We start from the raw sequence: 14,025 nt of genomic DNA, 5'->3' as shown, positions 1-14,025 counted from the left end.
TTTTATAAGCCCCCTTTAAGTGCTGGAAAGTCACAATGATTTCTCCATGGAGCCTTGTATTCTCCAGGCTGGACAACCCCAACTCTCTCAGCCTGTCCTTGTAGGAGAGGTGCTCCAGCCTTCTGCTCACCTTTGGGGTTCCCTCTGGACCTGTTCTAACAGGTTCACATCTTTCTTATGCTGAGGACTCCACACCTGCACACAGTGCTCCTGGTGGGGAAATCTAATATGTATATTAAAACAAAGGAAATAAAATTAATAACAGGAAATGATTGAATGCCAAATTCTAGGCTAGAGCAGGCATTATTTTAGTGTGCTCTGACTTGTTTATAAGAAATACTTCTCATAGGTTTTGCTTGCCAGATGATATTAATGTCAACATTATTTTCCCTCTTTTTTTTTTTTATAGTTGCTGGGATACAAATGAGCATGGTGGTCCCTGGTGGGTTATACGAATACCAATTTTAATTTCTATTATAGTAAGTAAAATTTGAAGCATGAATTATAGATCTCTTCAGCATTGTGCAGTGCATGTAGCCATTATTCTTTACTGCTAGTTACAGATAGGCAAGAATTCTGTTTTAATGAAAAGAAATTGTGCTGCAGGAGAAATGTTAAACAGATGCCAAGGCCATTAAAATTTGTTGCCTTCAAAATTTATCTGCATCCTATTAAATGAGCAGTTCCTTTTATTTGTGTGTTGTTCTTTCTTTAACATCTCTCCTCTTTATGAGCCTGGAGGAAGGAAAAATCTAATTATACTTTTCAATGAATTGCAGATTTGATTTTGTGTGTAAATAGATGTCTTGCAATTGAGAATCTGATATTAGTCATAAAAAGTATGGCTGTGTATATCTTTCTTTAATTGGTAGCCTACTGAAATATATACTGAATATGAAGTATTTGCAAAATAATACCATTTGAAAATGTTTCACAGGGCTTTTCCTGTTTGGAACTCATTAGAATTACTGGAGTAATGTAATAATATTCCTGTTCACTGTAATGATTGTGTAATTAACTTTGGGCATAATATACTATGGTTATATGTCCATTTCTGAAAATAGTCTGAGAGAAAATTAATGTATTTTAGACATAGTTACTTCATTTTTAAAATTGTAGGCAGAAAATCTAGGGCATTATTAGATTACACAAGATTTCAGGAGTTTGCATTATGCTTGGGCTTGCCTTTCAATCTGTCCTTGATGAAAATAATTTTGGGAGAAACTCCTGTCATCGCCGTCAGAGTGAATTCTGCAGTTTGAAGAGAAAGAAGAGTAGGCCATATGTGTGAAATGACATTGGGTAAGGCTTCAAAGGTGGTTTATGTTTTGAAGAAATGAGTATGCAACAGAAGTACAGCATGAAGGGAATACTTGGACCTGAAAGGAGAATGAGGAACAATCCAGAGTGAAGAATATGTGTTGGAAGATAAAAGCAAAACAAACCACCTGGTGTTTACAGGAAACTCTGTTCTCTGGATGCTCAGTTTGAGCAGCTATCTCAGGCTTCATGTGCCAGAAGGCAGTGCTCCTCCAAAGCAGTCCTGGACCTGGAAGTTATCCCAGGGCACATTGGCAGACCTGAACTGCAGCTGGATCCTAGTGAAGACTGGGAAGAGAGCTGTGATTTGAGCAATGGGGTGCTGGTCAGGCAGCAAAGTTTGATCTATCCAACAGTATTGTGAGAGCAGGTTCTGGTACCATTTTGCAGAGTGGGAATGGCTTCAGTTAATTCAGTGTGTCAGAGACCTCCCTGGCATTTCCTCCTGAGAATTTTGGCCTGAGAGAAGTCATTTGGCAGATGTTCACACTTCATGCTGTACACACTTCAGTTACTCTGTTGGATGTGACTGTTCCAAATGAATGTGGTGTTACCCCTTTCTTTCCTTGGCCACTAATACTGGCTCCAGTGCATATGGCAAGTTAATATCCCCTGCTGTGTGCACTCAGCTGCATTAAGTCTGCAGATAAAATCTGCAATAACAGATTTCTGCGTGTTACCTTTATAGGTAAGCTTCTAAGTAATCATCTGCCTGAAAAAAATATATGTTAAGTTCAACAAAAGCCTATATTTTCTAACATTTCATTTTTATTCTTTTCTAAAAATATATTAGATATGCTTTTCCTAATTTTATATTTCATCTCTGTCAGTTCCTTTTACTATCCTTCACCTGTCATTTCAAACGAAAACAGAGGGACATGCAGTTGCTATGACTGTGGTTTATTTATTAGTATCCAAAATTCTATGGGCTGTGTTATAGAAGACATGGAAATTAATTGAACTTGAAAAGCTTGGAGCCAAACTTTTAGGAGAAAGAAGAAGATTCCACCAATACATGAAGACAGAGATTTATAGCAGTGAGACAGGCACTGTCTGGTTAGATACTCCACCTCATGATTTTGTGCTTTGGGATAGGGTTAGTTTAAAAAACCAAAATTCTCATTTTCACTGTGATATCATTTTTTCCTCTAGATTAATTTATTCCAATATGTGTGCATTTGATGCAGCTGTTTATGTAGCTGTAGTTGCAGTTTTTAGCACACATTGTTGCTCTGGAGGTGCTATATTTAGTGTGCAGTTTTCTAGACCACACCAAAGGATCCAATAGGGGATGGTAACCAGAGGAAGCTGAAAGTTGGCTGAAGAAATAAGGGGAATGACACTTAGGATATACTGAATTTTATACTTCAATTTTCTAGACTGATTAGGCTCTGATCATAATGATTTTTTATGCAAGTGCCTTTCTATAAAGTAAAATATGAAATAAAATACAAAATAAAATGCTGCTCTTCTGTCTTAGAGGGCTGTCATGAGAATTAGGCTGCAGGGATTCAGATGGACTAGATGATCTCCAGAGGTCTCTTCCAACCCCAGCTGTTGTTGATTCCTTCATTCATAATGTCAGCATCAATATCCAAAAGTCAGATACTTGTGAGAGGCCCATTTTGTGCTTGATTGGAGTAGACAGATCAGCTGTGCAACAATCTTCCCTAACCCTAATTCAGACAGAAAATACTGAGACTGAGGTGAGGAGCAAGGGAAGGTCAAAACTGCTTCTGGGCTTCCAGGGGTGAATCCATGCGACAACTTAGGGCAGTGCTTGATTGCAAAAAACCACATCCACCGTCCCACCCTGCTGGGAAACCTGTCCTCAGCTGCAGTAGAGGGAGGAGGACATTTCTGAATATTGGGGCTTTTGACAGATTTTGCCAGGCAGAGCAGCACTGGTGGGCCTGCAGTGGTTGCCGGCACAGCTGGTGCTGCAGAGCACGGCGGGTTCGGCACTGCAGAACCGAGGGGTGCTGGGGTGGGGGCACGACTCCCAGGCTGAGCCGGCTCTGTGTGACTCGATAAGCATTTCTGTGTGCTGTGGATTGAGCAGAGGATTCAGAAATCACCGCTACAATTGCTTTCTTTGCAGGTGAATTTTATACTTTTCATAAGCATCATAAGAATCTTGCTGCAGAAGTTAAGATCTCCAGATGTTGGAGGAAATGATCAGTCACAGTACAAGTGAGTCATATTTTTAGATATTATAGACAGAACCAAAATAATCGCTAAGATTTCATCTTCTGAAAACCAACAACTGCTGTGTTACTATAATTACATTTAATTTAGAACTGCTTTTAGATATGGTTTAATAAATACAAGTATGCTGAAATGGAGATACATTTTTATTAAACATTAAATTCAAGAAAAGATACTAAATTTCAGAAAGACTAACAAGCTATTTTTGAATTTGAGTTTAATATGTTGACACAAAATATATGGAGAGTAATATCTTTCTTTTGATATATAAATGTTTCATCTTGACATAAGAAAAGTTTCAAAAAAATTTTCCTTCAGCTCCTTAAAACCTTTTTTAAAATTTCAAAAATACTTAAATATATTTTAAGAGCTGAAAAGAACTTACATTGTTACAAAAAAATAAAAATTTAAGTATGATGTTTTATGTTGATTTAAAATACTGTCTTTACTTTTCTGGAGGAAAACGGTTGTTTCTGGCTTAGATCAACTTCATTTCTGATCATACTTTCTTCCTTTGTGTTTTGGTTTGAACATTAAATCCTAAAATGTGGCAACTGCACGATTTAATCTAGATTCAATAAGCTCTCCCACATTGTTATAAAGATGTCCTGGTTTCAGTTCAAAAAAAAATTCGAACTGAATTTGAATTTGAAAAATTTCAAGAAACCTTTACAAACCACCACAGTGTCACAGTGACCAACCTATAGGCAGGAAATCCCCTCAAGTTTATTTCTTGTGACATAAAGCTTTCTTTGCTTCCATGTGATATTTATTTACTTTTTGAAAATTAGGCATTCCTTTACTTTCAGTCCCACCATTTCCCACAGTTTACTGTAGTAGTTTATAATATTAAATATTCACATTAATTGCAACCTTGTCCTTCATTATTCTGCCCTGTAAATTCTTTGCTTTTAGCATTTGATTGCCTGATTAAGCTTGCATTTCTGGTCTTTAGCTGATACCCATGGGAAAGTAGATTAACCTCCTCAAGAAACTGCATCTACAGAGCAAATTAAAAGATCTGGGAGGCTCATTTATAAAATTGCAAATGCATTTTCTAAAATGCAGAGAAGAATAAGGCAGTTTTGTTTGTCCCTTTCTTTTACTAAAATGTAAGTGAAGTATAGAGAAAGTAGAATCAACTAGACAAAAATTACTAAGCTAAGCATAAAGTGAAATATGAATCTAAAATGAATACTACTCATGCAAGTCACCATTTTTATTCCCTTCCTCTGAACCTGCTTGTAGCTGGTTCCATCCTTTTTGTTGTTCATTTTGCTTTTGCAGTGCATAGGGCTAAGTTCAAATAAAATCAGTTTTGCATTTCACTTGGGAAACCAGGAAAATTGCTGCCAGTGTCATTACCACCAGCTGTAAATGAATTTCTTCTGCTAAGGAATCCCCATTTTTCTTGCTTCTGGTACCATCTTTAGATGTTAGGGGTTTACTATTCTTGAGAAGCTTTGCTGTCAGAAATTATTATTTCCACATAAATAGATGCAGCCCCTGGGACGTTACAAACAAAGCAAGGCCATGAAGATGACAAAGAAAAACTAAAACTACTTGAAATAGCTTAACTTTTCTGTTAAAATAGGTGAATTCAGAACAGCATCCTTGCATTGTTGAAACAAGTTATATTCATCAAGACAGTGATGAATTATGGAACTCAACATTATAACTTCTCAAATATTATCTGATACCAGACATCCAAAATTGTGCATGACTGGCCCTGTATAATATATAACACTGATGTTATTAGAGTGAAATAAATGACAGATAAGGTAAAAGTAGCAATTTATCATTCCACAGTTTCACAAGCTGTTTGTCAGAGCAGTTGTGCTTTGCTTAGTAATTTAAAGTTCTATTTCCTTAACTTCAGTAGTGTGTTCTGCTAAATTTTGTTATGTGATTGACAACATTGAAAATTATTTAATGGAGTATGCTTAATACCATCATTAAAGCTCTGAAGTTTTAGAATTGAGGCTCATGAAAATCTCTTGATTACATTTCCTAGGTCCTGTTTGCATCCTGTGCATGTGCAATGTACATACAATTACACATTCATCTCAGTAAAACAAGAGTTCATCATTAAATTTCAGCTTTGTCTCTTTCCTTTACCCAGGAGACTTGCAAAATCCACGTTGTTGCTTATTCCATTATTTGGAGTTCACTACACAGTGTTTGCTCTATTTCCTGACCGCAGTTCCAACAATTATAAAATAATCTTTGAGTTGTGTTTGGGATCTTTTCAGGTAAATTTTTAAGGTTTTTATTCAAAAGAAGTTTTATTTACCTAGGTGAATGCTGCCAACTAACTAAAGAATATTGTCTCTTTCCAGGGGTTGATTGTTGCAGTCCTGTATTGTTTTTTGAACAGTGAAGTAAGTCTCACCTTTCCTACTGAGAATGTTAAATATTGGTTTTAGTAAATGTATAAGTGCCCCTATAATTCTGCTCTGATACGTGGAACTGTTTTAGAAGATATTGGTGGAATATATTCATGACAGTTTTTATACAACAGCAGAAATCAGTGTAGCTGGGTGAAGAGTTTAAGAGCTGTTTAAAATCTAATTCCTGGCAAACTGAGGTGTTAGTGTCTTCTGCTGTTTAACGTGATCTAATCTAGCTCTGTTAGAAGCAGTGTACAAGTGAGGTGCAACTTGAAATACTATTTAGTAAGTATTTAGGGGTAATTTTCTGTCAGCATCTAAACCTCAGAACAGCAACAGATTTTCAGAAGTGCACAGCATGTTGTAGTTTTCATACTCTCAACTGAGAAAGATGCAAGGAATTCCTTTTGATTTCAGCCACCATGCAGTGTCTGACAGAAGGAATCTGTCTGAAGAAGACAACATTCAGCTCTCCTGAGTGCTATTCTGGTCTTTGATATTCATGAGATGCCTGATTTTGGGCTAATCATTTGATTCTGTGCCTTAAGTACATGAGATAAATAGCTAATAAATAAATAATTATATCAAAAGCTAATGTTGCAGCACAAGTGATACAAAATTGATTTAGAAAGTGACCTTAGGGCACCTCTCTACCCACAGTGTAGGCAGGCTTTGCCTCAGTTATGTGACCTTTGCAAAACTGACTGGGTACACTAGAGAGAAGGGATGCCATCCAGAGGGACCATGACAGGCTTGTGGAGAGGGGGGAAAGAACCTCCAGAGCTTCAAGGCCAAGTCCAAGGTCCTGCACCTGGGTCTGTCAGTGCTGACCGAGGGATGAAGGGTTGAGAGCCTCCAGCAGAGAAGGACTTGGGGATGAAAATGGACTGTGAGCTGGCAATGTGCACTTGTAGCCCAAAAAGCCAACTCTATTCTCTATTCAGCATTAAAAGAAGCAGGTCAAGACAGGTGAATTATCACTGTAACAGTGGTGGGTGTTTTTTGCACCATTTAATTAGTGGTTTGTTTTAAGTTTTTTTTCTGCCGTTATTTAGAGCTAGGATTAAAAAATACAGGAAGGAAAAGGATTTTTTTCATTTTCAGGCTTGGTTGTTTATTAAGTCTTATCAAAAGTATAGAACATTCAGCAACACTTCTAGCCACCAGCTAAAAGTGAGCAAAATGAAGATGGATCCAGCTACTACAAGGTCTCTTAAAGCTAAACAGTCCAATATGGAATTAACACCTATATTATTTATCCTTTTAACCCAATAACTAAATTCCCATGACCCTGAATGTGACACTGACTGTCCAACCAGGAACTGTGACCTGAAACCGCAAAGAAGGAAGATGAACACCACCCAAAATCCTCCATCTTGTCCCATACCTATTGCTATATTATAAAACCCTCAAATTTAAAACCCTTCACCATGTGAAAGCATACATTCTGTTTAACTACACACCCGTGATTTTAACTCCATCACTCAAATTTGGAAGCCTTCTCCAAGGCCTCAGGTCAAAAGCAGTGTTCTCCTGGGGGTCACTGCCAGACAGCACAGGAAGCTCGAAAGAACCCAGGTTTCTGAAATCCAACAGTCACCAGTACAAGAAAGACATGAACTTGTTAGAGCAGGTCCAGAGGTGGCCACAAAAATTATCAGAAGGCTGGAACACCTCTCCTGTGAAGACAGGCTGAGGGGTAGGGATTGCTCAGCCTGGAAAGGAGAAGGGTATGGGGAGACTTTATAGCACCTTAGAGTACATAAAGGGGGGATTATAAGGAAGATGGAAAAAAATTTCTTAGCAAGGCCTGTAGTGTCAGGGCACTTTTAGACTGATATGTAGATTTAGGAAGGGAGAAATCTTTTCTGTGAGGATGGTGGAGACACTGTGGCTGTCCAGAGAAGCTGTGGAAGCCCCATCCCAAGGCCAGGCTGGATGGTGCTCTGAGCAACCTGGTCTGGTGGAAGGTGTCCCTGCCCTGGAAGGGAGTAGAACTACATCGTCTTTAAAAGTCTGTACCAATCCAAACCATTCTATGATTCTGTTCCTAGAGATCCCCATGTAACAGCTGATAGACATGGAAAAGTTCCTCACATAAAAGGAAATTTTCAGCTCATATTGTGCATTTTCTTTTTAACACAGGTGCAGGGGGAGCTGAAAAGAAAGTGGAGGAGTTTGTGCTGGAAGCAGACAGCAGGCAGAGATTACAGACTCCACAGCTCGTCCATTTCTCGAAATGGATCAGAAAGTGTTTCCCAGCTCCACCGGAATTCTAGAGCTCACTCATTTATGCAGACAGAGACCACCATGATATAAATGAGCTAGGTCCCCCAAAACATGAAAAACTGTGGGATATATCATTCATTATGCAGCTTGATGTGATATTTTTTAAAATGTACAGTTTACTTCTTTGCTTTTCTACGTGTTGGTATTTGGGGAATTGGTTTGTGCAGCCACCCTGTTAATAACAGAGAAGCCTGTAACATGGATGCTTTGTGTTTTGTTCAAATGGTATTCATATTGATTCTGATGTTCTCTTGCAGTTTACTAGCCAAAAAAACTCAAAAATTCATTTTCCATAAAGGTCCCTTTACCTTCCAAAATAGCTACAAGACCCATGCAGGGTAACCAGCTCAATGCAGACTTCTTCAGCACGTGTAAGGATTAAGATGGAAAGCAAGAAAATGTCTTACACTTTATTTATACTAAAGGAAACATTGCCTTAAGGATTAAGAAATTGTTTGCTAATTATGGAAAATAAAATTAAAAAAAACCAAAACTAAGACCATAATTAACCACACTGGGAGTTCAGTGTGCTGATCCAGGAAATCATGAACATGATTCACACAGAGAGGAAAAGGTAGTATTTCTAGGCTAATGGTATAAATTTCAGAGATTACTTTCTTTCTGTTGTTACTTTCAGAAGTGCCTAGTTTCATGTTTGGGTGCAGAGTGTAGGGCTGTCTTTATGGTCCGTACAGAAAAAAACTACTATATTACTTTTGAATATAGTAGTTCTCAGTTGTTCTCTTCTGTTTAAAGTCAGAGATTTGTGTTGATCTTTCCTGAAGGAAGTTTCTGAAGAGGTATCTTTTAGTGCTAAAGCAGCCTAGCATAGGACAAACAGCCCTGGATAGCACATTGCACATTGAAAATATCATTTTTTACAGTGTTATCAGTGAAATCTGTTCCTAGGACCTACATATTTGACTGCAAAACACAAGGAGTATTGCAGTGAAGTTACAACTCACATTTAACTAAAAATGTAAATTCTTTTAGGTTTACTCAGCTTTATATCTATCTGACATGATTTGAAATTTAGTCCTGACCATGACTCCAGAAAAAAAAATTAGACAGAATCCCTAAAAATTACCATAAAAGGCATAAAGAAGGAATTTTCAACAATGCCAAACCTCTTATGTAGCCACTTTAAAAAAAAAGGCAGAGAACTGACAGTCTTATAAAAATATACATAACATTTCCACTCTTTAAAAGAAATAAACCCAGTAGTGTTCTCTTACCATGTCAACGTTTAACCATGTCCATCCTACATCACAAGTGGGAATAATATGTATTTGCATGAGCACCTCCATACAAACCACTGCCCTCATATTTCAGGTAACAGATTTTATGGAGCCAGCAGAATCCAAGGTCCTTACTCATGTCAGATTAAAGGAAGAACGGCAGCAAGGGCATCTCTTGGCAGACATATTTGTACATCCTTGAAAGTATTACCAGTACTGGGAATATTGTCAGCAGCTGTCACAGTGTCCCTACAATTCTTGGTCTGATTTAATCCAGCTATTTATCAGTCAAACACAATTTGTTTTAATGGGATTGCCAGGGAAGCACACAAAGTTTTGTCAGACCAAAGACAGAAAGGGCCCCGTGGTTCACATGACTGCTGCAGAATGTGGTGAATGTTACAGGACACCAGTAGGTATCATTTGAGTTAAACAACAATCACTCAGAGAATTGTCACTTACAAAAATTGAATCTAAAGAAGCCATTGATCACTTCCAGATCATTCATAATATTTTTTGCTTGGCAGAGTAACTGTGAGGTTCTGGATGGAAGTGGGCTGCCCAAGGACATTCCCATGGGGTCTAATGATGTGCCCCTACACATGTATTTAAACTAAATATATTCCTAAAGACTTCAGACTGAGGAAGCACTGCTAAAATTTAGTATGTTTCCTGGATCTCTGGAAAAACTTATCACAAGCTCCTAACTGTAAACATATGAAGACCCAATGGAGCTTTGGGAGCTGCTTTTACACCTAAATTAAACACATCTGTCCACATTAGGATTTTTTGTCTGCAGTGGCACTGGGACTGCTCAGTTCCCTGAGATATGATGTGCAGAATGTTCTTTTTTTCCCCTTAATTTCTAGGGTAGAAAGGCACATGTGACAAGCATTCAAGTGTGCTCATCTTTTTGCTCAAATGAGGTTATGTGAGCGAGTTGACACACAGACAGAATGATAGCACAGAAATAGATGTTTCAGGCAATCATTTCCATCAGTCTGTTCTGCATGATACATCACCAATTATGTGTGTTTATAACACATTGTATCTTAGAGAAAACTGTCTTTGTTCTAATTAGGTGAGCATGGAAAAAATCTGCATTTTAATTATTCCTGGGTTATTAAAAAGAAAAGCCTTAGTAAGAAAATACATTTTATATTGCAACAAACCATCATTGTTTCCTTTACAGATGGTGCAGATGCATTTGGGCTTGGTTCTACTTTTCATGTAGGGTGAAATGCCACAAGAAATTTGCAGTGAGAGAACATAGAGGTATCACTAACTTTGTAAAGGACAATGTGGACATGCAAAGAATGGCACACAGGAGAGAGAGGTGCTGTATATATTTGTCTTTCAAACCAGTGGAAAGTACAGTACTTTGGAGAACTTTATCCCTCTATTAATAATATAAATGAAGATAATCTAGATACTGTTTTGTGAGACAGTTTAACTTCATAATACTTTGTGCAAGCCTTATCATGGCAGTAAAGACACACAGGGTACTGCACTCACTTGTTTTTACTCCCAGAAAATTTCTGATTTCCAAATATTTTTTTGCAAAGTCACAGCACCAACCCTATCATCACCAGTTTGGCTTTCAGCTGCCTTTTCATGGACAGATATACATGATATAAAAATGTCTGTAAAAGGTGCAGAACAGTTTGACAAATGTAGAACTTGATCAATGTTTTTCATCTTTACAATACCCAGAACCAGACAGCTTCTCATGGCTTTGGCTTTCATTGCATTTTGCTGAGGAGTGTGGGATTAAATGCTCTTGCTCTGTGCTGTGGTGACTCTAAAGAACAATGGAATGAAAAATCACTTGGCCTTCTGTCATCCCTAATCCCAGTTCTCACTCAGTCCTAGCAGCATCAGGGGAGGAAGGAGAGGCTGCAAGACAAGGGTGACCTTTCCCTGCACCTCCCTTTATTACTTTAATGCCTTTTCCCCTTTAGTTGCATCAGGGTCCAAACTGAGTTGTAAAGTCTTCAAGGCAGGAAACCTGGGGTTTTTTGTCCATGCCCACTAAAAAGCCAGTAGCACAGCTTGTATTTACTGAACAAGAATGGTAATAGAGGTCACTACCAGCACCATCGTTGATTGTTGTGTTTTACCTCCCCTGGAAGCACCATTAATTTTGAATGATTTCTGTCAGCATTACCTGCTGCTGATGCCTGAGGAGCACAGTGACAGCTTGCTCTCCACTTACTAACCACAATTACAAAATATACATGGACACTGACGTAAATTTTCCTCTGCAGAGTCGATTTCAGCTGGGTGCTTGATAAACTCAGGTGAAATTCTGTCTAAAAGCTGCATGTTTGTCTCTGAGCTAAAGACACTTTTAAAGTGCCTTCACAGTCTTCATAGAGAAATAGGCACTAATTGAAGATGACTCTTTCCATGTTCAGCTGGGCATCTAAGGCAGGTAAGCTGAACCTAGTTTTCTCTGAACTTACTATAAAATGAGCCAGGGGAAGCTAGTACTTAGATTTCTCACTCCATAGACAGAGTCAGGTAAGATGTATCCCTCCAGAAGAGATCATTAAACTGTCTGGGTAATATTACACAGATACTCCTTTTTAAGCCAATTACCTTAGGTTGGCCAAACTTATCCTCCAAGAAATGTGCAGTGTAATTCAAAAGCCCAGGCAGTGCAGGTTCCACAATTCATTTGGTTGTACTGGGTAAGCTGCACCCATGGTTTCCAACATTTGGGTTCCAACATTTGGTCAGGTGTCCCTGCCTGCCATGATAAAGCCCACAGCCTTATGTCCCATTTTGATTTGCCTGGCCTCAGCTACAAAAAAATATTTATTGTTTTGGGTTAGGTGTTTGGCCTTTTTGCCTTTTGTAGGGGGGCCATATGATTAAAAATAGTGCTTTACAGTACCCAAAATTTTCTTTATGTTTTACTGCAGGTAGCCAGCTGAGGAATACCCAATCTAAGCTTGTTAGGGGACTGTACTGTAGCAGTAATAGATAATCGGTGGCAAATAGCATTACAAAAAACTTTCTACAGTCAAGCTGGAGCCATCCTACCCCACTCTGTAGCATCTGCTTCATGTCCTGATTCACCCTAAGCTTCCCTTTGCCTTTAACATGCCAAAGGGGAAAGCAGCAGGCAGAGACCCTCAGCAAACCAGAGACTCTGTCTGGGGCAGATTGATGAAATAATTGCCAGGTGCATGTGTCACATAGTCTGTGTGCAAAGACTAAGATGAATCATCTGCATAATTTTTCCTCTATTTTTTTAAAAATTCATCTTCTGTTCACTGTGAATTTGCCCAGTTCAGCAAAGTGATTTGGGATAAAGTCCAAATTCAGTCCATACAGACTTTTTTCAGACATCCTTAAGGAAAAGTCAAACCCTAAATATGTCTGACAAAAAGAAAGAACTGGCAAGCAACCTGCAGACAAAGCTGCTATGTGTATAAGGGTCACTGTCTGAACAATTACTGTCTGTGCACAGTGATCCAGGAAATACCTTCACCAACAGAAGTACCTTCATGTTACCATGAGTGCCTATATCAGCTGTGGGCTGCCAGTACCACCTGACATGACCAAATACAGAAGTTAGGATGCAGTGCTATTCTGTTGCTGAAAAAAAAATTAAAAAGCGTTCTGACATGTATGTCACAAGAGTACATCAGGATAACATTTAAAAGGAGCATTCTGTGATATATTTTAACCACTCTGTGTTGAGTCTGGTTCTGCCCAACCATAGCAGGTTCTAGTTAAATCTAAGTCAGGAACATTTCCATTGTCAGCTAAAAAAAGTGACCGAAATGTCCCAAATCCCTCTATTTCCCAAAGCACTGTAATAAGTTTATGATTACCTGCAGCTTTTTTTGTCCTGGCACATTAGTATGACTATTACTTCGTATTTCTCTTTTGCATTCTTTGTTATAACTTTGTATCTGTCAAGTATGGTAAAAATTAAAGATGATGTAAATGAATGTGATTATTTTTTACAAAATGTACAGATTATGATGTTGTATAGATTAATGTGTGTAAATAGATTTCATAATAGATTTCATTCACTATAGTTTTATTCTGGTTTAGCTCTTTTGTTCTTTTCTGGTTTCAGTTTTTAATGTCACAAACCTAACAGCCTTCTCTGAGATGTTATATATAAAGCTGTGAACAAATAAGTGTTTACATCTTTATGCTGTTACAGATAATAATAGTCAACAACACTATAATGGACTGAAGAGGAATCAGAGAATAAAAATTTTGAAAGTTTTGCACAAAAATTCTGTTATTTATGTTATTGTTTACAATGATGCAGTTTTCTTACTGATTCAGTGGGTCTTGGCCATGCTGGAGGATTTGGCTGAGTTAGGATTTTACTTTTTAATTCAGGAGCTGTTAGACACACATGTTAAAGAAAAACAGTTCCTAGCTTCACTAAGGCAAGTGCAGCTTTCTGTAACCTAGATGTGCTTACATGGACATGAGAATGGCACACAGCTAGAGCAGAACCAGGTGATCCCTTATGCTATGTATGACACCATCTCCATGGCCAGCAGCTATTTTTGGTTTATCACAGTTCACTCAAAACCAGTAATCTG

General features: G+C 38.1%; 1 protein-coding gene across 2 annotated transcripts in view; it reads left to right on the top strand.

Moving 5' to 3' along the window:
* Positions 1 to 13,707, top strand: part of VIPR2 (vasoactive intestinal peptide receptor 2) — a 49,147-nt gene extending 35,440 nt beyond the window's left edge. Inside the window, exons 9-14 of one of the 2 annotated variants that reach the window (XR_015801277.1) lie at positions 410 to 479; positions 3,422 to 3,513; positions 5,651 to 5,780; positions 5,868 to 5,909; positions 8,064 to 11,879; positions 12,373 to 13,707. Coding sequence is in view for 1 of the 2 variants with exons in the window: in XM_014872242.2 (XP_014727728.1) it covers positions 410 to 479; positions 3,422 to 3,513; positions 5,651 to 5,780; positions 5,868 to 5,909; positions 8,064 to 8,237 (508 nt within the window). In the remaining variant the exon portion in view is untranslated. Of the gene's footprint in view, positions 1 to 409; positions 480 to 3,421; positions 3,514 to 5,650; positions 5,781 to 5,867; positions 5,910 to 8,063 lie in introns of both variants that reach the window. The other variant, XM_014872242.2, reaches the window with a different exon arrangement.
* Positions 13,708 to 14,025: the final 318 nt, after the last annotated feature.

This window comes from Sturnus vulgaris, chromosome 1, assembly GCF_052056855.1.
Source record: "Sturnus vulgaris isolate bStuVul1 chromosome 1, bStuVul1.hap1, whole genome shotgun sequence".
NCBI lineage: Eukaryota > Metazoa > Chordata > Aves > Passeriformes > Sturnidae > Sturnus > Sturnus vulgaris.
Note: the sequence above shows the minus strand (reverse complement) of the source record. Positions and strands in the feature narration are given on the sequence as shown.